The 21,651-nt window shown below is 39.6% G+C and overlaps 2 protein-coding genes across 6 annotated transcripts in view; one reads left to right on the top strand and one right to left on the bottom strand.

Moving 5' to 3' along the window:
- The first annotated feature begins 1,617 nt into the window (after positions 1-1,617).
- bmi1b (bmi1 polycomb ring finger oncogene 1b) lies at positions 1,618-7,979 on the top strand. 5 transcript variants are annotated; one of them, XM_048238356.1, is made up of 10 exons: positions 1,618-2,089; positions 5,072-5,199; positions 5,316-5,412; positions 5,535-5,590; positions 5,665-5,715; positions 5,832-5,940; positions 6,104-6,143; positions 6,290-6,385; positions 6,588-6,668; positions 6,825-7,979. In XM_048238356.1, the coding sequence occupies exons 2-10, from the start codon at positions 5,085-5,087 to the stop codon at positions 7,209-7,211; spliced, it is 1,032 nt and encodes a 343-aa protein (XP_048094313.1). In that variant the 5' UTR covers positions 1,618-2,089; positions 5,072-5,084; the 3' UTR covers positions 7,212-7,979. The 5 variants fall into 5 exon arrangements, with proteins under 5 accessions (XP_048094313.1, XP_048094221.1, XP_048094529.1 ...); XM_048238264.1 differs by having other exon boundaries at positions 1,619-2,089; positions 5,069-5,199; XM_048238572.1 differs by lacking the exon at positions 1,618-2,089 and adding an exon at positions 2,131-2,196 and having other exon boundaries at positions 5,069-5,199.
- A 2,110-nt stretch (positions 7,980-10,089) lies between these two features.
- The window catches only part of pip4k2ab (phosphatidylinositol-5-phosphate 4-kinase, type II, alpha b), a 32,610-nt gene continuing 21,048 nt past the window's right edge, over positions 10,090-21,651 (bottom strand). The window contains exons 2-11 of the mRNA XM_048257211.1: positions 21,179-21,276; positions 20,802-20,898; positions 19,449-19,601; positions 19,155-19,301; positions 18,947-18,985; positions 15,608-15,715; positions 14,810-14,923; positions 14,332-14,584; positions 13,481-13,584; positions 10,090-12,280 (exon numbers count right to left, since the gene is read on the bottom strand). Coding sequence (XP_048113168.1) covers positions 12,200-12,280; positions 13,481-13,584; positions 14,332-14,584; positions 14,810-14,923; positions 15,608-15,715; positions 18,947-18,985; positions 19,155-19,301; positions 19,449-19,601; positions 20,802-20,898; positions 21,179-21,276 — 1,194 coding nt within the window. The 3' untranslated portion in view covers positions 10,090-12,199. The remainder of the gene's footprint in view (positions 12,281-13,480; positions 13,585-14,331; positions 14,585-14,809; positions 14,924-15,607; positions 15,716-18,946; positions 18,986-19,154; positions 19,302-19,448; positions 19,602-20,801; positions 20,899-21,178; positions 21,277-21,651) is intronic.

The following is a 21,651-nucleotide window of genomic DNA, read 5'->3' on the forward strand; positions in this document are numbered from 1 at the left end:
TTTAGCTAATAGCGGGAAATGCGTCTGAATTTAAAATCGTATCTAAAAACCAACAGTTGTGTTGCACTCAGCTGTGATCCTTTGTTTTAATCGCAACATGCTCTCGCGCATGACGTCAGGGAACCTCCTTGACTTGTAACTTGTAGCAGACTGCCCCTTCTCAGCAAGATGTGCGGTCATTTATCGTCATATGCATATGTCTAAAATTAGCAGGCGCGTATATTTCGCACATATTTGCTGGTAGGTTTCAGAGACACTTGGATGAGGTAGGCCTAGGCCTACTGTTTTGCCATATAACAGGAACACCTACAAAATAGAAAAATAAAGTTCTGTGTGAAATGCGTCACATCTCAGCACATAGCCTAGTGCCCTTTGCCTCACTACAACAAACAATTAGGCTATGTAGGGATGGGATTGTAACCTGGGACTAACATATAAAACTTGTAGCCTACAGTTAAAATGTGATAAGTAGGATACTAAATAGGTCTATTTGACTTTCAGACCAAATATAACACTAGCCTAGTTTATCTGAATAAATCCAACGCACCCTTCAGCTATTTAATTAGCCTATTTTAGAAAGTTAATCTCTAAGGATAGTGTTGTTGTTCTGTACAATAAAGTCTATTTTAGACATAAAACTCAGATATCCTATGTTTATTTGTTCCTTTGTTGTAGACTAGTGGGTGGATGTCTTGTGCACGGCTGTCACAGGACAAGATAAGAGATCGAAAAAGTTCTAGTCAGGTCAAGCATGTGTTATCTCCATAGGCCCAAGCATGCACCTTTACCGTTTCGTTTAGGCTATATCCCTACGATAAACACGGCACTCAACAAGAAACTGGTTGTTTTACACGTATGAATGGTGAAGTGCTTCTTTCCGATCTGACATCCTGAGCTCAAAAGTAGTTCGGCCCGTCGGAATAAATTGGCCCCTCTCTTTCAAACCCTCATATGAGAACGTGTTCAGTCTATGTTCTGTTTTTTTTTTTTTTTTTTTTTTTATCTTTTCACACTATTGGTATTCTTGGTTAGTGTAGCCTAGTCTAGGCTTTGTCTAACACATGTAGCCAAGCTTTATAATGTGACTACATTTAAGCTATAATATATTACAAATAAATACAAATAACATACATTATGAGCAAAGCAGCTGTCAGTCCGATATTTTGTCTTGTTTCGACAAAAACGTCGAAACGGCATCAGTTTATGCCAAAGGACAAAAAAAAATCTACGATACAATCGATAAACATTAAACCATTAGAGAAGGTGTCTTTAAGAAAAACCAACTACATGGACACTAAAACACAGACTGTGAAGAAGATAACTTAAGAAGTAACCATATAGGCTACTATAAATCATTTGGATAGCCTACTGCATGGACCTATAGGCTTATTTTCAGTGCTATTCAGATAACTACACATTTACATTTTGTCATGCTCCGGTGAAGCATGCAACTTTGGGCGTCGAGGAAATTATGGCACACAAATTGCCCAAAATGCACTGTTATGCTACCAATTCGAATTGATAGCTGCCTGCTCAATCGCTTTGGTAATGTAGGAAGCGCTGGTAGTCTGCATCTCGCAGTGCTCATCAACTGACTGGAGTTGCTGGAGGAGAGTGCAACCGAAGACAAAAAAAGAGACCCTCCTCCGGGGTTGGGGTATTGATGATCTCCTACACACCGCTTCTAATTCCCAGGCTACCCTCAGGAATGGGACCACGTGACAGCGCGGGGCGGTCGAACTACAAGCCATTTTGGGGACGGTGTCAGTTTCCACTGAACCATCAGATACGGCATTTTTTAAACCGCTGAATTGGGCGATAGACCACAACAGTTCGATGAGAGAAGTGAAAAAATTGATTTGGAGATCAAATCATTCCGTCACCAAGAATGTTCAAGGGTAACCGTGGCGCGTAAAAGGCAATTGCGTAACTACAATGAACTCGACGGTGGTGCGTTAGAGCTCTTGCAATTGACAGCGTCTGCAGCTCAATCCAAGATGGCCGCTTTGGCTGCATTCATTTTTCTCTGATCGACTTTCAAGTTTCATTGTCTATAAATATCGCTTGGATGCCATCTTAGATAAACCTGGTGAGTACGATGGAATTCGCTTTAAAATTCTGACGAGCGATGAAGATATAGCCTAGGCTATAGAAATATTCGTACCGCTATAGGGAGTAGCTGTTGTTGATTGCTTGGTTGGTGCGAACATGCTCTTTGCTCTATGCAGAAATGTTTAAAATTGGTCTGTCTTTGATACATTTCACTGTAATTCTCTCAAAAATAACGCCGCGAGTACATGCGCATCTTATCCAAAACATTCTAATAGTGATACAATTATGTTTCGCGTTCTTTGACACGAGTAGAAGACGTCAGGTTGAGGAAAGCCAGTGGAGAAATGAGTTAGATCTCAGGATGGATCACATTTTTAACAGTTATTTAAGTCCTACTACTCAACATGATGTGCTGATATTATAGGAATGAGAACTCTTGGTGATGTAGTGATAGGCAAAATTGACAGCTGGACATTCGATGATTCTTTTAGCATTTTAGGAACTTATGTTCGTAGGCAGAGGTTTCTCGTTAGATGTGGATGCAGTAGGAAGTAGTGGTTTCCAACAGTGTTAAAGAATATGCTTTTTATATCAGCCTGTTCGCTCAGGTCATTTTGTATAGATTAATATAGTTGCCCCATATGTTTTGTTTGCTCGTTTTAGGACGCTTTTGCTTCTTCTTATAGACTATTTGTAGGCTACTGACGATACGTTATCTTATGCTTCAGTCAAATGCCAGCTTCCACAATAATTTTGTATCATGCTGTTCCGTTTTCACTTTACAATCACAACAATTATTATTGTTGTCACAACAATAATTTATTTGTGGGTGATGGTTTTGGCACTAGTGTTCTGGTCATAAACGCTTTAGAGCTGTGACAAATCATGTCACACAAAAATATTTGGAAAACATGGGGTCATGGCTGTGGTAGGCCAGTTATGTAGGCCTAGAAGCATGTAAAAAAAAAAAAAAACAGTTTTGTAATATGATTGATTTTATCGGTAAACTGGTAGCCTAGTCGTGCGTCAGGTCTTACGCATGATTTTAATAATAGTGTCGCCTTCTCAGACGGTCATCCAATCATGTTTAAGTCTACAACAGGATATTTCATCATGTATCTGGGCACACTTGTGTCATTCTTATCAGCTGCGTGTGTAGCCTATAACTTAATGCTGAAATTCTAGATGCCCCTCCTCGAGAAACACTACTATAGTTTAAGATACTGTAGGTTATTGCGACAGGAACTTTTCAAAGATGGCTATAGCCTTCAACAAACACCTTCTCTGTCCGTTTGTTCCAATCAACATGTGGATAATCTGAAGAAATCTGTAGGCTATATGTCAGTCATTAACATGCCTTTGTTGGGCTGAAGTGGTGGCTATTGGTTGACTGCCTAACAATAAGTAATTGTTTAAGACATTACAGTTAATTGCATCTTATTTCTTGTCTTAGTTTGACAAGGCAATAATGTTTCTAACCTTATAACCCTGGTCTCTACAACCTTCCACCTCCCTGGAAGGGGAACCATAGTTGAGGCTACTCTTGCCGTGTTCATTTTCTAAATCGATGGGAGATTAACATAACACCAAACCTGATTGCGAGTAGGCTACTAACGCTTGTTACAGTAAAATATTCACTATTAGTTTGTTGAACATTCTCTCAAAGTTATGGTTTTGGCGCCAATGCTGATTTTTTTTTCTCCGTATAATACAGCCGTGCAACTAAAGCCAGTCATTTTCCTGTTACGCTACTTTTCTCGCCAGAGTAATGCTACCTATACATCAAAACACTGACAAGATTTTGGAACGATTCTTGAAAGATTTGAGTCTTTTAATGCCGCCCATTCAAGCTTTACTCAAAAGACTAGGCTACAATCTTTCAAAAATCTTTCCCAAATGTTGTCAAAGTCTTCTGGTGTAAGGATGGCTCAAGGTGCGATACGGGTCTTGGTTAAAATCTGTATTTCTAAATGGTTGTAGGGCGTCTTTCTTGGAGAAAAAAAAATTGCGTCTCAACTTCGGATCTAAGCAATTGAAACCCATTGCTTAGACATGAGTCTGCAAATAGGCCTAATAGGCTACGTTGCCAAGGCACTAACCCGAATTTAGTTAGGGTTTTGTTTTGTTTTTTAAATTGCGTTGAATTCGTTTATCAACTCAGGAATATCCTGTCCCATAGTAGGACTGTATAATTTGGCCTTCTTCACAAAGAGAAAGACTGTTTTCTCGAGAACCAGTCAAGGGTCAACATTGTAACAATCTGAGCTTTTGATACTCCCTCCTTCCTGATGGGAAAACCACCCGCTGAAGATCGTTACGTTTTAGATAGGCTACTTAACTCAATCGTGGACTTATTTCTGAATTCAGATATATATTGACAATAGAACATCCATCTTCCCTTATGGCGTAGGATATGTAATGTCTATGCATCATTTTAGGAATATCAGGAAAACCTTGGATAGGCTATCGTGCTCGCACACTCACGTGAACAAACTCGCGCATGCAATGGGCAATATGGCAGCCACGTAGCTTATGCGCTGCACGCCGAGTGTGACTCCGAGAACCATTGCGTGTGTCGATAAAATGTAACGGATTATGTGGCAGATATGGCATTATGTGTCGTCACATTGGTTTACGCCATTAAGACAAAACCCATACCTCCGAAAGACTCACCCCTCAGTTGGCATGGTGCCAAATATTACCGGTTGCTATAGCAACTGTTAGTGCTGGTATTTTGGCATCTGTCCATTATCCTTACAATATTGGTGCCTTCCTACTTTGCTTCCTACCTTGCCTTATCCAGGTAGGCTAATATTTTTGTTGATGGGTGTCTTTGCGCAACTGATGTGTTTAGGATTTTTAAAAAACATCAGTTTACACTGCTTGATAGCTAAGCTAAGATTTCGGGTTGTTTAAGTGCGTTTTCATACATTGCTGGACCAGTTTAAAATTATTGGCAGGCCATTAGAATTGTAACTGGAATTATATTATATTTAATTAAATATATTTTCTGCAGCAGACTTTCTGATTCCATGATGCACAGAACAACAAGAATTAAGATAACAGAACTGAATCCCCACTTGATGTGTGTGTTATGTGGAGGTTACTTCATAGATGCCACCACCATTGTTGAATGCCTACATTCCTGTAAGTTCCTCCTTTCAACTCATTTTCACTGCCTGATTTCTCATAGGCTACTTGACTGCAATGTAAAGTTACAAAACAGATAAACCTGTCCTAATTAATTATGTCTGTGCCCCTAGTCTGCAAAATGTGCATTGTGAGGTATCTTGAGACCAGCAAGTACTGCCCTATTTGTGATGTTCAGGTCCACAAAACAAAACCTTTGCTGAATATAAGGTAGGCCTACAATGTATCCTGTTGAAAACATTTATTAAGTTGTAGCTTTGAGAATAGGATATAACATAATTTACAACAAAACAGAAGGGACTGTTTTTTTTTTTTTTTTTTCTTTTTGGAAGGTCGGACAAGACTCTTCAAGACATTGTGTACAAGTTGGTTCCAGGTCTTTTCAAAAGTAAGGTTGTGTTTTATACAAAAACTACTGTTCTGGTTGTCTGGAAGATAAATAACTGCAGTGTATTTTCTCAGATGAAATGAAACGCAGACGGGATTTCTATGCTGAACATCCTTCAGTTGATGGTAAATGAATCAAAAGATTTCACTTGCATTAGGCCTACTTTAACCTGCATGCGTGTATGGGGTTAAGTTGTTGTGTGATGTATGTTTTTGTTGTTTTTACTGACCTCCTGCCACAGCTGCAAATGGATCGAATGAAGACAGAGGAGAGGTGGCTGACGAGGACAAGAGAATAATTACAGATGATGAGATTATCAGCCTCTCCATAGAGTTCTGTGACCAAAACAAGTAAGGCTCATCTGGTTTTGAAACTTTCCAGTCAGCTTTTATGTCAGCAATCACAGATGTCATTGCATTAGATTAGAAAAAGGTGTAAAAATATTTGGGCCATGTAGGTGTTCATTGTGTAGGAGGTTATTTCTGTCTAAACCTTTTTTGCTGTTGTTTACAGACAAGAAAGATCTGGGGAGGCTAAAAGTGTCACTAAAGAGGTGAAAACACTTATTATCTGTTCTCAAACTCAAAACTCAAACTGTTACTGTTTTAGTTGGTAAACTGTTACTGTTTTAGTTGGTAAAATAAGACTGATGTGCTGAAGGTTTGAAAGTCAGTGTTTGATTATGTATTTCTATTACAGAGTGTGAAAAGGTACTTGCAGTGTCCAGCTGCAATGACTGTCCTGCATTTAAGAAAATTTCTGAGGAGTAAGATGGACATACCATGCACATTTCAGGTAGGATTCTCGAAATCATTCCCTTCACAAATGAGTTACCGGTACATATGTTTTTCACACGTTTTATGTGTGTATTATGTTAAATGAGCCAATATTTGTAGGCCGTCTTCTAGTCAAATGAATGTGTAATAGTAGGTATTGTATCTGGCACACAAATTTGTGTAGTATATATTGCTCATGTTTTTCTCTTATTTCCCTCCAGATTGATGTTATGTATGAAGATGAACCACTTAAAGATTATTACACATTAATGGACATTGCTTATATCTACACTTGGAGAAGGGTATGGAAACTGATTTGTCCACTTATCCATGCATTTTTGGTTTTGAATGGTTTGACATTTCAGTAACAATTTACTGTCCATCTATACATTTTTTACATATTTAAAAATATATTTTTAATATGTTATGACACCTGAATGACTGCATTCATCTTCCAGAATGGACCACTGCCCCTGAAGTACAGAGTGCGGCCCAGCTGTAAGATGATGAAGCTCTGCAGTCCCAGAGAGGAGCTGAGCAGTGGCAGTGCTGGCAGCCGGCCCGAGGGGGAGAGCGATTCGGGCAGTGATAAACCCTGCAGCCCTGCTGCCAGAGACCCCTCCACCTCCACCTCCACCACCCCACCCACCAACCCCAGCACTGCGCTGCAGTCGGCCCAGTCTGGACTCCTACACACCTCCACGATCAATGGCCTGTGTTCCTCCTCCTCCTCCTCTGCCACCACCACCACCAACTGCAGCTCTGGTCCAGCAAACAGACAGCTAACCCTGAACAGCAAAGCCTGCAAGCCCTCGGCTGTGAATGGCTCACCCCCTCTGGGATGACTTGACCAAAGACTGACCCCTGTTCTGTCCTTGTCCATGCCAACAGAGCTGATCTTTTTGTTTGTTTGTTTTTTTAGTAGTTGCATTCATTTGTGGGAGAAAAAAAAATATTTTGACATCACATGAATAAGTTTGTCAATGTAGGCCCTAAATGAAAACTGAAGTGACCCTGGTGTTGTACCCGCACATATGGGTTTTTTGATTTTGAAGTTGAAATTCTGAAGCTTTTTCTGAGTTTCAGTCAAGTTTGCTGATTTTGGTTTTAATTTGCCTTTACATAGATAATTTATATTTAATTTTGGGACTTAAATTAAATCCTGGGACTTAATATCTTCTCAAAAGATTTTGATCCAGTCAGGACCCAGTTTTCCCCCAGAGAATTTTAAGTTTATAATATAGCCTTATTATTGAACTTTAAAGACAGTATTATGGGTTTTTTTTAGACTTTATTGTGAGTGAGATATCTCTTCAGTTTTATTTTATTTTTACTAAACTGAAAAGATCCGTTATCAGATTATTGGACATAGATTATTGTCAGATTGGAACATCAAGAAGAAAATAAAAGAAAGGTTGCAGTGAAGGGGTCACCATGACATTTTGATAAGATACATCTGTGTAAACATTTGAGGTGATTGCTCTCTCTCTCAGTGTTTAGTGTTTGCTGTCATGAATACTTGTACCCACTAGTTATTTGTTAAATGTATTTACTGTTGCTGCATAGAGGGCGAGGAAACCTGTAAAATAAACATTTTACATTTTGTTATGAAACCCTACTGCTTGTGTGTTGGCTTCCATTTGACCCTTTCTGGGAATAGACCAAAATAAAGCAATGGATAATCACTGTGTCCTAAAATTGCAGTCATAGCCTAGGCTAAAATGACAGGAACTGACCACTTCTAACACTTCCTGGTCCTGTACACATGGTAACTTTACGAGAAAAACAAAACGTTTGTGTTTTTTTTACTTAAACAAATAATATAAATAAGTTGCAGTGTTTTATCTAATCCCCACTGGTAGGATCTGAAGAATTATGAGATATTGGCCGTTATTTTCATTTCGCTAGGCCTAGCCTATATGCTGCAACCAACAGCACCAGTTTTCAATTAAGCAGCATAATAGGCCTAAACTCCATTGGTAACGATTCACTTGCAAGTTTTTAAGTTGCTCAATAAATCTGCCCTCCTTTGTGTGGCGCCTCTTATGATTTGTCTTTGCTGGTTTGTTTAGGCCTAATATCTGTTTAATTTTAAAAATAACTTAAGTTTTATATCATGTTTTTACCTTTCAGATGGACGATGAGCATAACCTGAAGCGGCGAGGCTGTGCATGTTACGTCATCGATTTGAAATCAATCTGCTTCATATTTATTTGATAAACTCGAATACAAATAATCCACAATATTTGATCAGCCTATTTATATGTAACATAGGTTAGCCTATAAGGTAGGCTAATGTATGTAGGCTATTTTATATTAATCAGGAAGATATAAAATAGCCTAAGTGGACACTAACATGTGGTGAAGACTTTGTAGGCCTACCTATTTATTCATCAGATTATTTTATTTTTAAGACATTTTTTTTTTATTTTGGCCTCATCGGTGCTATAGCCGTGATTCAAATAGGCTATAGCCTGTTGATATCAGAACAACCTAATCATGCCCTGATATTATGGTGAAAACGGCGTGTTTAGGTCCTCCACATTGAGCGTTTGGCTCCTGCGATCGTGACCTATAGGCTAGGCTATGGGGTAACCTCGTAGAGTTCCGAGCGGAGGGGATGTTCACTTTGGTAAATTTAGCCAATGTTTTGAAGTCAAATAGTGCGTCGACATATTCACCATTAAAAAAGAAAGTCCGCGGGTCTGACACAAATATACGTTTTCACCAGAATATCAGGGAATGATTAGGTTGTTCTGATATCAACAGACAATATTTGAAACACGGCCGCAAAGACCACAGGGAGAGATCCATTTGTTAATCATCCATCAGTTGCTCCGTCTTAATCCACAGCCTCCCAAGGCCGATATGTCTCAATACAGCATATGTATTTTAGTGTAGGCCTAGGCCTGAACGGGAAATGGAATAACCTGTTTAGCCCAAACATTTTATGGGAAATGATGAAAATATGTGACAAACGGTCTAGCCTTCACCGTAAAAATAGCTGTTGCATTTTGATTAAAATATAGATCACAAGATGTGTATAAATTGTTGTTCATGTAGGCTAGGCAATGACTAGACTAGATTGGGCCAAAATGTGGAACAAAAGTCATTCGGTTGCTTATAGGGTCAAGCATGACCCGTCATCCCCAGTCTGAATAGTTTTGGCTAAATAGTTCATTTTTTCATCTTTACATTTATCTGCTGTAGTAGAGAAACACAGATTAATGACTCCTTTCTGGTAACTCCTATTTATGCCTTCGGGCAAGGGCATGACGCCAGTTTGCGCACTGATTGACAGCGCTCCGGCCTGCGCACGTGCCATGGAGCGCTGTGGAAAAATCTGTGGCATGTCGCCTCCTGGCGGTAACCAACACACCTTGCATGTAGATCAGATTCATTGCACAAAGCAATATACAGTATTTCGATCCGTTTGTGGCCATACATTTGTCATTTTCACGCATTCCATTTTCAGAAAGAGTAGTCTAATGTCGCCTAATGCAATTCATTTGGATCTTTTAAAAGACTAAATGACTTGATTTCAGGTATTGTGGCCATACCATAATTTCTTTATGTAATTCTATTTATGTAATATGACAGACATTACAGATGATATAGTATGCTTGCAGTGTTATTCTCATCTACAGTCGTCAGGACATCCAATGTATGACACTAAAGAAAGCAGGCATTCAAAATGCCCCAAATCACTTGAGAAAAAAAGAGTTGGCAGAGCAATGATCAGTTTTATTGAGTGTCTTGAGAATGGGGTGCATTACACAGCACATGAACATGAGATTGACACTGGCTCCCACAACTGAATTCACAACAACTATGATGCATAGACAACAATGGATTACAATGTTCTACCTTTCACCAGATAGATGATGTACATCACCTCATTATCATTTACATGCTCCTCCTCAAATTAAAACCATAAGTTACTATCACCATGGGGGGTGGGGTCAGTTTGATGCTCCTATTCAATGTGAACTTACTGTAACCTTTTATAAATTTACAATGCATATAGGGTTACAAAGTCAATTACTAAAGCCAGAGCTCACCTACTGCTAAAAATGAGTTCAACTTTGAGTGATAAGTTCTTAAGTCAAAGTTGAGAGGTTCAAATTTATGTATAAAGACATTTTTCCCCACAAAGACCTTCTGGCAAACCCATTGCACCTGACATATCTGAGGGTTTCATTTTTGTATGAGCTACACGTAAATGTAAATAAGTTCTGAAGGGGTAGTGCAAGCTTTAAACTCTTCAACGTCCAATGGGATTACAAACACCAATGAACTCCAACAATTCGGGGTTCAATAATCCAATTTTAGACAGCCATCGGCAGAAGCAGCAAAACAGGTACAAGCTGTTAAAGTAGACTAGTAACGGGCAATGAACCCACAGCAATTAAAGTCAACATGTTAAAGGTTTGCTTGATCATTGAGCTTAAGGAGTAACATTCAATGATAAATCACAAAGTTAACATACACTATGTCTACACCAGAATAGCAGAGCAACCTCAATATTCTTTCGATATATATATCCATTTTTTAAAAAATAACATATATTCAATCTTTTATTTTTAAAAAAGAAATATAAAATTAAACAATTCAGAGTAAAAAAAAAGGCACACCCCTCGCACAGTGTAAATATTTAGAACATTACGTAGCGTATTTTTAGGATTGCTTAGAATTGCAAATGAAAATGCCGAGGAAAACAAGTATATCCACATACTTCACTTAACACTATGTCAAGACTACACCAGATTATAACTACGTAAAGAGAAACATGAACAAATCCTGTTGTTTTAGGCAACATTCTCTCATTCTTTGATGTGCTGCAATGTTTCACAAAGCATTAGAATTCCTTGAAAAGTTTTGCATTCCCATCAAGAGAATGGCACACATATTAACACTTGTTCTTATGGTATTAAAACAAAGGTAAAAATATATATTATATTGTATTATATAAGACCAAAAAAAAGCAAACAAACAAACAAAACAGCAACGCAACAGACCATATCTCTTTTCAACTCTCTAGACTATACTATGTGATTTTATGCCAATATGGTATGTGGATTACAGCTTTCTATGAACTAATACACATAGTACAGTACCACTACTATTGCATTTCTTTTAGTTTTGTTCTGCAACCAGTTTCATTTGCATAAACAGTTTGGTGCGTTAGAATAAGTGCAAAGTATAACATTGTCATTTTTGGAGTCCATTTCAAATGGGCACACATCCATAAAATCTACACTCTGAGTGTAAGCCCTCATGACACAGAGGGAGTTTAGTTTGACAATGTAAATCTCTTTCTCTAATATTCCCTTCTTTCCTATTCCCAAATACAAAATATACTGAAATGTTTAACTTAAAATGAATATCACTTAGCTATTTCAATTCCACAGGCAAACAGCAACATGCTTGTTCATTTAAGATACACCATCTCAGCAATATATATTTTTAAAAAGTAAACAAAAAGAACATAATATAAAGCAGCTTTGACAATGCCAGTGAGGATGTCAAATACAGTAGAACTCACAAGAACATCACTCAAATTCCCACTCAACAATATCTAACATACAGGTATATATTTGACACATATTACATCTTCCCACCCTTATAGTTTGAAGAAACTATAATAATAATAATAATAATAATAATAATAATAATAAAACACAGGGAAAAATGTAAACGGCCCTGGGTTTGGAGTCCAAGGTGATGGGTGTGTGCCGGTTCTGTCCCCCTGGGGCAGAAGCTTCGTTGCTGGGCTTGTGCTCTCCCCATCCAACCCTGCTGAACACCACTCACAGTTCTAGCTCACGCCAGGTTAGGACATGATGGTGGTGATGAAGTCGTAGAACCTCTTGGAGTATTGCTCAGGGTTGACGGTTGAAATCTCTGCCCCAGACTGCATTGAGAGAGGTCAGTACAAATGAAAATTGTGGTAGTTTCTACCACCAGTCAGCTACCTGTTTGTGAAATTATTTAATCTCAAATTTTAATGGTTCATGTATACCACTATATCCCTTCTAGTTTGGCAGATGAGCTATGGCATATTACCTCATACACTTGCTGCAGTTTCAGAAGAACCTTTCAAATGACCCGAACAAGGCACCTTATACAGTATGTCAGAAGTTAAGCATCAATTCATTAAAGCAAGTTGATACACTATTAAATTAGTATTTGACACAATATTATTGTCACAATTTAACATTGCTTTACCTCGTTTTCACTGTCAAAAGCACATTCAACAACTGACAATAAACAGTAATCTATGACCTAACCATACTGATCTTCTACTTTTGATTAAGTGCTACTGGAAGTGCAAGGAGTGCTCGGCTATCTGCTTCACCGAGACCTGGTTGGATGAGAGCATCCCAGATGCGGCCGTCTCACCTCCCGGCTTTACAACATCAAAACTTTCTCAAAAGTCTAAGGGCAGTGGTACAGTATGCTTCATGATCAATGATCGCTGGTGCACCAACTTCACCATTGTACAACAGTTCTGCTCTCCTGATCTGGAGTTTATTACTGTCACATGTAGACCCTTTTACCTTTCAAGGAAGTTTGCATCCGTTGTGCTGATCGGTGTTTACATTCCACCGCAAGCAAATGCTGATGTTGCCACCAGTGAACTAGCGCAACATATACCTACAGTCGAAAGACCACATCCAGACTCTACTGTAGTACTGGGTGACTGCAATCATTGCAATTTGTCCAATGATCCCCAACTATCTTCAACAGTTGAAATGTCCCACGAGAGGAAATAACGTACTCGAACATTGCTATTCCACAATCACTTCATAGGACAGTATAGTCCACAGATGCCATTAAAACTCTTAAAGCATGCCAAGGGCCAAATTATGTCAATCATGCCAAAGGGGGCATAAGGGGCAAAGCATCCAGGATAAAACGCATACACCCGCAAACATTTAAAAATTGAAAAGTAATCATCCTAACAGTCACGCAAATTTCTGTCCTTCAGCAATAAGACTCTTGAACACAACTAAACTGAGATTAAAATGTTTTCCTCAGTGACAGCATGACATGGCTATTAAACTATGAGTGCAGTGCTGCCTGGTTTGATCTGGATGAAAATGACACTCACCCCATGCTTTACTGTTTTGGCTGCATGAGCGGCTTTCTTCTTTGCGTCATAAGGAGTGAGGATGTCAATCACTCCCATGAAGTAGACCTCTCGTTTAGGAGCATCTGATGGAAAGAGAGACAACCTTGTAAACCATGATCTGTCTGAATAGATGTCACAAACCACATTATTAACAATTGGACTGAGTAATTATAAGCATGATCTCAAACCCTTGCTCTATGCATAAATAACATATTTTCCAAATGTACTACATGTATGGTGGATACCATTAAAAACCACCTCAAATGTTTAGTCATACCTGTTGAAACCATCAAGATATGCCAAGAGATTACTGAGCACAGCTGTCATGTTGTTCCTCATAGATGGACATGTGATTAACTTTTTCATCAGTGTAGTTTTTGAGACCATTATTAACATGACTCTATCACATAAACAACTGGATGAGTCAACCTACACTGTCAAGTTTCCACATTGACAGTTTATCTACACATTCATATGTAAAAACACCTTAAATATTTACCTTCCCTGCACTTAATCATTAATTGTGCTCTTTGAGAATCAAACAACTGAAAATTGGTGCTAAACTTTTTTGTGGAACCTTTGTGCAATTTTCACATTTGAAACCATTGCAGCATTTTGTCATCCAAAAAAGGTTTATTCCCATGTAACAATCTCGATAGAAAACTTTCTGAAGCTCTACAAATTTAAGGAATTTGATTAACTTTAAGTAATTGAAGCTAAACCTTGGACTTGAAAAAGCAAAACCCCCAATGAATCACAGCATTTTCATACGGTACCTGTGCTGGGAAAGAAAACACAAACGACTCAAACTCAAGCTGGACTTCACTCACTGTCATGACTCCGGATGGCATACACATCAATGGTGGGGTCAAACTCGCCGGGCCCGAGGGGCTTGTTGCTGTCCAGGGTGTTGCTGGGGCTGTCCGGGGGAGTGCCTGTGGCCCCACCATCACTCTCGGCCCCCTCCTCCTCCCCGGCGTCGTTGTCCTCGCTCTCTTCCTCGGGCTGCTCCTGCTCACCACGCTCCACGTCATGGATGCCCACCAGCAAGCTGTAGTCCATCAGCTTCAGCTGGGACAGGAACTACACAGAGGAGGAGCGAGAGAGACAGACAGGGAAGAGAATGAGGTGCCGTTAGGGCTAAAGGGAGAAGACAGGGTGCAGTTCAAATAGTTCTGGAAGGTAGTTGTAGTTGTGTGGAAGGAGGGGAAAATGAGGGAAGGAAGGAAGAATTGATTTCATGCCAATGAAATCAGGAAGCGGAGGAATGCCAATAGAATTCTAATGTCACTTGTAGTGAAAGCAAACCTCAACATCATTCTTTAGCTTCTCCAGGAATTTTTTTTTGCTTTCTTCGTCAATGTAGATCTTCTGGCCATCATTGATGAAGTCATTGTCTTTGTATGTAGGGAGCTCTTTAGTCTGGACATAAACAGAATAAAAGCATACAAAAACATCTAAATTTGAATATGAAGATCTTTTACATTAATTCTAATTAAACAATGTGTATCTGTGGTGATCCACTAAATTATATTAAATTCGAAGATATTGTTGATTTACAATGAAAATAAAAGAAACTACTATATGTTGTTGACTGAACAGATCACTTTTCTGAATATAGCATGGCACACATTAGTTAACCTTGCAATGAAAATATATAAAACACATTCAGGTTATAGACCATGAAAGATGCTGGTGAGATCATTGGATGAGAGCTACGTTATCCGCTCCCAACACTCAGTCACCCAGGAAGCTGAACAGAGACACTGTGCGGGGAACAGGAACAGTTTCATTAGTGGCCCCTGGCCTCACATGTCCTACACACTCCGTAGCTCTACAGATCTAACAGGCCACATGGCTCCCAAACACACGGCTACTTGGTCTGCTGTGCTGTCCTCTTACTCGCTACTCTCTAAAGCCCAGCAACTGGCAAAGCCCCCTCCAGGAGAGAGGCAGGCAAGCCTGGAGACTGCAGACACATTTGAGTTGCTTCTATGTGGAGTAAAGGTAAGGCAGCTATGAGGCCTGAGCCCAGGCTAGAAGCGTGAGGCTTGCTCGGGTGGGGGTGGGGTGGGGGGTTCACACGTCCTGCCGGCGGGTCCTTACGTGTTTGATGGCACAGTAAAATCGTGTGGCGATCCGGATGGTTTGCAGCTTTTGGCTCATGCGAGACTTGGGCGCAGGCGGAGCACCCTCCTCGGGTTGGCGTGGTTGCTAAGGAAGTTGGGGGAGAAGCAGCAAGCCTGGTTCATTATCAACTCACAACCTCAGGGGCCTGTGCTGCCTGGAATCCCATATGGAAAATGATAGAACCAAATATAAACAGCTAGGAGTGCATCTCGTTTAAAATAATTCCCCAGTGTTTGTTACCGTACTTTCAAAGGGAATTCAGTATTCCGTATAATGCTATTTGTGCCTAAAAATATCCATTAGTTTGATCATGAATACATTGTGATTTTAACATACGAGTTGGAAATATTCTATTTGTGGTAAAAAAAATAATATTCCAGAAAGCACAAGCTTGAACAGCCAATTTCAGCATTGGCTTCTTGCAAATAAGAAAGCTTAAAATGACAGTGGGTATAATGTAACATTATCGTATACAATACTAATCACTCTATAATGTGCTTTATAGTTCTGCATTTGTTTGATATGGTAGTTATCACAGCATTAATCTTTAGCGAGTTTTAATTGCACTTTACTCTTAAATGATTTCTTGCATAGGCCTACATCATCACTCACTTTCAACACTAGTACAGTCAGTTTGCAGTAAAAGTCTTCTTGTGAAATGAAATATTAGCATTATTGGCCTAATGGAATACATTTAGCACCATGTCTCAAACTTCAACAGACTGTAAAATACATGCAGTATTGTTAATGATCACCTTTGCACCCTGACTGCCATTTTCAAGTTATTTGAAATATTTAATATGAAGTATTTTTATTTATATGATAATTCATGAAAACTATATAATGAACAAAAACATGTATGGCTAAGCATGATGAGTAAAAATGTCATGCTTGGACTTTTTTCTGAGACAGAATATACACAGACCAGAAAACAAGGAACCAAAAGCAGAGTTGCAATTTTCCATTCCTTGAATTTTGCACTAACATAGTAGTTTTATGATTTCAAGCAATGCAGATAACTGTATGTGACACGGTAAGACAACAGAAGTAGTACATGATCACTGAAACTTTGAGTGTAAACTTCAACAGACCTCAGTTCTAATTTCTACATTTAGATGCTATTTAGCTTATATTATTTGTTAATGCCTGGTCTGTCTGTCTATTATATCAATATATAGGGGTACAGAAACATTTTCAATCATATCAAAAGGGTACACATGCAAGATTTGGGGAAACAGATGCACATGCATTTCATCCACATGCCCATACATGATGCATGTATGAGAGAAACACTTAAACATTTCTGCTTCTGAGTAAGAGAAATAGCAAGTTAACTGTTGAAGGACCTTTACTGCTTATATATGTGTGCTGGTCTAGCAGTGTTGGGTTGGCAATAATATAGACAAAAAATATTCTTGCATTTCAATAGTTGTGTAGTTAGATCATGAAGACATTCTAAAAGGACAATATATTTTGAGTTTTAACAAGAGAACTCATCCAAAAAAGCGATATACAGTGCCCTCTACATTTATAGGCACCCTGGTATAAAAAAACTGGTATAAAAATCATCTTTGGCAGATTCTTTTTATTTTCAAAATGGAAACTATGAGGCCACAGCACCCCCCAGAAACAACAAACAAAAACGACAAAAACGTGCCACAGTTGGGCTCCCAAGAAAATGGTTCTTACTCTTCTACAGCATCCCATAACATTGGAAAATAAAAGACCATTTTGAGACCATTCTTCTTTACAGAATCTCTCAAAATCGTCCAAATTCCTAGATCCTCTCTTGTGTATTCACCTCTTTTGCTCATTCCACTGGTTTTCTATGGAGATTAGATCAGGGGACTGAGATAACCCTGTCAGAAGACTCAGTAAACCTCATTGGATCATTGACTTGATGGGCGATCCAATCATGTTGACTCACTTTTAGTGTCTTGGCAGAGGCAGATTTCCAGCTGTGCAACTGGTTACAGTGCCCATACCCCATTCAAGTCCGACCCAGGTCATTTCCCAATCCCACCCCATCTCTCTCCCACATGTTTCCCGGAGTTCATGATATCATGCACCATAACTAGGTTCCCAAGGCCTTTGAAATAAAAAGAGCCCCAGAAAATCCTCCTCCCCAGATTTATCACTCAGCATGTGTTTCTCTTCAGTCATTCTGTAGTCATTCTTCGTATGTTTGCAAAACCCACCTTGAGTGTGTGTTGCCAAATGGCTCTGATTGAAGCTGACCATAGCCCATAATTCAAGTCCTCCTAGCATTAAGCCACGCCAGAGAGCCATTTACATGGCATACATTTGACAAAAAAGCCCTTTTCCCAACCTATTAGCATGGCGGTCACTTCTGATGTTTGTTTTAAGCCTTGGTGACCCCAAGATGCATTTATTTCAGTAACTCTCCAACAGGCAGTATATAATGCCTCTCTTACCACCCTCCTCACCTGGGGGCAAGATAAACATGGGTTCCTTTCCATGCAAATTTGTCACAGTACCAGTTGATTGGAACTTCTTCATTACTGTTTTAACTGTAAATATGGGCCTTCTCAGGTGAGTGCCTATTTTGTATTTATGTATTTATTTAAGTATTTTTTTTTTGTAAAAGCATTTTTTCCCTCCTCAAAATAAATGTGCTTGGCTGGATTTTCCCTCACTGTTTTCATTGTGGTGCCAAGATGAATTGTCAAAAGATGATTTTTAATACCTCTTTTTACTTGAGTTTCCCAGGGGTACCAATAAATGTAGAGGGTGCTATATGCTCATTTGTAGATGTAATTTTCATTTTCATATAACGGAATGAGGGTTACAAATCATTCAATATGTGCAGCTGCAGAGAGCTTTAGTAGAGGGCATACTGTATGCTACAGCAGACATAAAATGTCCCACTGTATAGTCACACACCATCTTTCCTGTGTCAGGTATCATGTACTAGTTAACAGGTTTTCCGTTCAAGGCTTTACAAATATTACCAACATAGCAAGTGTAAACCAGAAGTAATGCCAGGATAAAAACAAATGAAACCAACAATGGAAAAGAAAGACAAAGGAGGAGACGACAAAAAGAGAATGATCACATTATCAATTTTGTTCTTCTGCGTAATGTTGTTATCACAGGAATGGAACAGGGGGTTAAGGGGTACCCTCCCAAAAACAGATCTCTTACTGGCCACATCACCAAAAGCAGACATGCAATGGATCTCACATGCAAGTTTCATGCCCTATATCTGAAGTGTTTCCAGATGCATACATGCAACATAAGCTGCCTCTGTCACAAATTAATTTTGGTCAATTTTCAAATGAAAAAAAGGTTTACCTTTTCCTTGTCACTAGCCTCTCTGGACACAGTTGATCCCTAAGGCAAGAAAAGAAACAGATCACTTGGGAACTCATTTCATAGGTATAATTCATTGCAGTTTTATGGCCATGGAATATTGTTTATTTTAGAATACAAGATTCATTATATTAAGGGAATCAGCACTGTTGTTACAGTATTTTGGTGCTGCATCCCCGATTTTCTTTACCTTGAGGTCGTATTTTTTGTAGACAGCCAGGCGGTGGCTAAACACATTGCGTGTGACGATCATGTATGTCTCATCACCGTCCACTGTGAGGCGGTACATGCCCAGGAACTGAGGGAGCAGTGTGTTGCCATGGCACTCAACAATGTACTAGAAAGGATGTATACACACACACACAGACAGGCACACACGCACAAACACAAACACACACCGAAAACATGACTAAATGACACCTGAGATGGAAAATGCCTGGCAGCCTGCAGCAGATGCCCGTAAAGCATGGACGTTCCATCTCACCTGGTGGTACTTCTTGAGGATGTTGTGCATCTCAGCCACGTCCTCGCTGGTGATGATCTTGATGACGTATCTCTTGTTGTAGGACGTGTGGAAGCGAGCACCGCTGCGGCCCTGAGCATCGCTGGGGATGGGAGCGCTCCGAGTCAGAGAGTTCTGCCAAGGGTGAGGGGAGAGTGGAGGGCAGAAGAATAGTGTGTGCATGTGTGTGTGTGTGTGTGTGTGTGTGGGGGGTTACAGGGAGAGAGAGAGGGAGTAAGAGTGAAGGAAAGATGGAGATTATTCAAAATCATATTCCAACCCGACATCATGAGTGAAACCAAGAGAGTATTAGCCATCACATGAATAGATTTATGTAAATGCCACCGAGCGAGAGCTTAATAATCGGCAAGGCCACCAGAGTGTTGTTATCCCGCAGCTCTGGAACACAGATGGATTAAAGGTTACTGCCGCGGAGGCACAGTGGGACATGCCATGGTGTGTGTCCTGAGGCATTCTGGGAGAGGAGCCAAATCCACCGTACATTTTCTGTTTGGGCATCTGGCTATGAATTTGGGGATTCATTTGCTGTCCACCTGCACAACCCAAGCTGCAGACTGAGTCTAATGTTGTACACATTATACATAACATCTGACAGTAATGCTATTATGAAAGACAAGACCTAATCTGTCCTATTTCGGGATAAGCTGTAAAGGTAAAAGTTATGGTTTACCCCTGTGGGACAAATGCCAGGTGTCACAAGCAAAAACACCAGGATGAAGCAGTGCAGCCATGGCTTCTCTGTGCAGAGCGGTTACCCTGGCAGCCTACGCACTTGAGGAGACTGGGAGCTTAGCTGACAAACGACAAGCTGACACTCCTTTTCTCTGTGTGGCTCAGGCTGATGAAAGCTCTCCTGCTTCAAGGCTGCTGCTGCTCGCCTTTGATTTAGAAGTACTAGTGCATGTGTGTGTGTGTGTGTGTGTGTGAGAGAGAGAGAGAGAGAGAGAGAGTGTGTGTGTGAAAGACTGTGTCCTTCTTTCTGTATTTTTCCATGCATGCTTTTCTTTGATTTTGAAGAATATTGCTTGTGTGTGTTTATGTATGTGTGTGTGACAAAGTATGACATGTCATGTCATGACAAGTATGACAATGTACTTTTTTTCTTTGATTTAGAAGAATTCTGCTTGCATGTTTGAATGTGTGTGTGTGTGACAAAGACAGACAGTATATGAGTAAGACTGTCTCTTTCCTTCGTTGTTTTTTCTTGTGTGCTACTGTGTGTGTGTGTGTGTGTGTGTGTGTGTGTGTGTGTGTGTGTTTGCTTTGTTCTACCTGTGTTTTGCATGAAAGAAGAAAAAAGCAAATCAAGCTTACTTGGAACTCCTGGTCATCGATAGAGAATTTCTCCCTGAGATTCCGGAAGACAAGGGGACAGTACTCCTTGAATTTGAAATGGCTTGGCATGTTTTCCCTTGGGTTTTCAACATCACAAAAACATCCATCACAATTTGCACGTCACAAAATAGTAAATCACAAAATTAGTACAGGAAAAATAATAATTGTTGTTAACTGTTACACTAACATAATTCAAACTGTTCATAATGCATTGCAGAGTCTGGACATTACTCACTACCACACCTCACCTGACACACAAAACTATTCAAGAAATCTGTAATATCAGAGCAATTCTAATTTTCTTTTCAATTCTAAATTGGTTGGGAAAACTGTGATGGGATAAACTAGTTTCTCACTTGTTGAAGAGGTGGTTGTCCACCTTGATCTTCGAGTTGGCTTTGAAATCATCAGGCATCAGCATGATGGGAATCTGTATGTGACTGAGTTCATTAATCTACAGAGAAAGAGAGAGCGAGAGAAAAGAGCAGAACCAACATGTTTACCTGCTGAACATATACCAAATACCTCTCGCCAAAGATTCAACATGCTGTAAGGATTTACGTAATTCATTAATTGCCTAATCTGAGTCAAAAGAGAAAATGGAATTGTAAGTGCTCTTATTCACAATTATGGTGTTTGAGATAACAGGGATGTGAATGACTGTGTCCCTGACCCTGTCAACGTGTCCTTGTGCAAGACACTAAACCCCAAACTGCTCCCGATGTGCATGTTGGTGCCTTGCATGGCAGCATCCGCAGTCCACTCAATTAATCTATCAAATGAATCACCAACTATTTTGGAAATCAACTGATTGGTTCTAATTTGTGTA

This window comes from Alosa alosa, chromosome 1 (assembly GCF_017589495.1).
Source record: "Alosa alosa isolate M-15738 ecotype Scorff River chromosome 1, AALO_Geno_1.1, whole genome shotgun sequence".
NCBI classification, from domain to species: domain Eukaryota; kingdom Metazoa; phylum Chordata; class Actinopteri; order Clupeiformes; family Clupeidae; genus Alosa; species Alosa alosa.

What these genes read in the sequence shown, in the direction of transcription:
- bmi1b (XM_048238356.1), top strand. Translation starts at nt 5,085, where the DNA reads ATGATGCACAGAACAACAAGAATTAAGATAACAGAACTGAATCCCCAC. An exon ending in TGAACATCCTTCAGTTGATG is followed by an intron (nt 5,716 to 5,831) that starts GTAAATGAATCA and finishes CTCCTGCCACAG; the next exon opens with CTGCAAATGGATCGAATGAA. An exon ending in CTAAAAGTGTCACTAAAGAG is followed by an intron (nt 6,144 to 6,289) that starts GTGAAAACACTT and finishes TTTCTATTACAG; the next exon opens with AGTGTGAAAAGGTACTTGCA.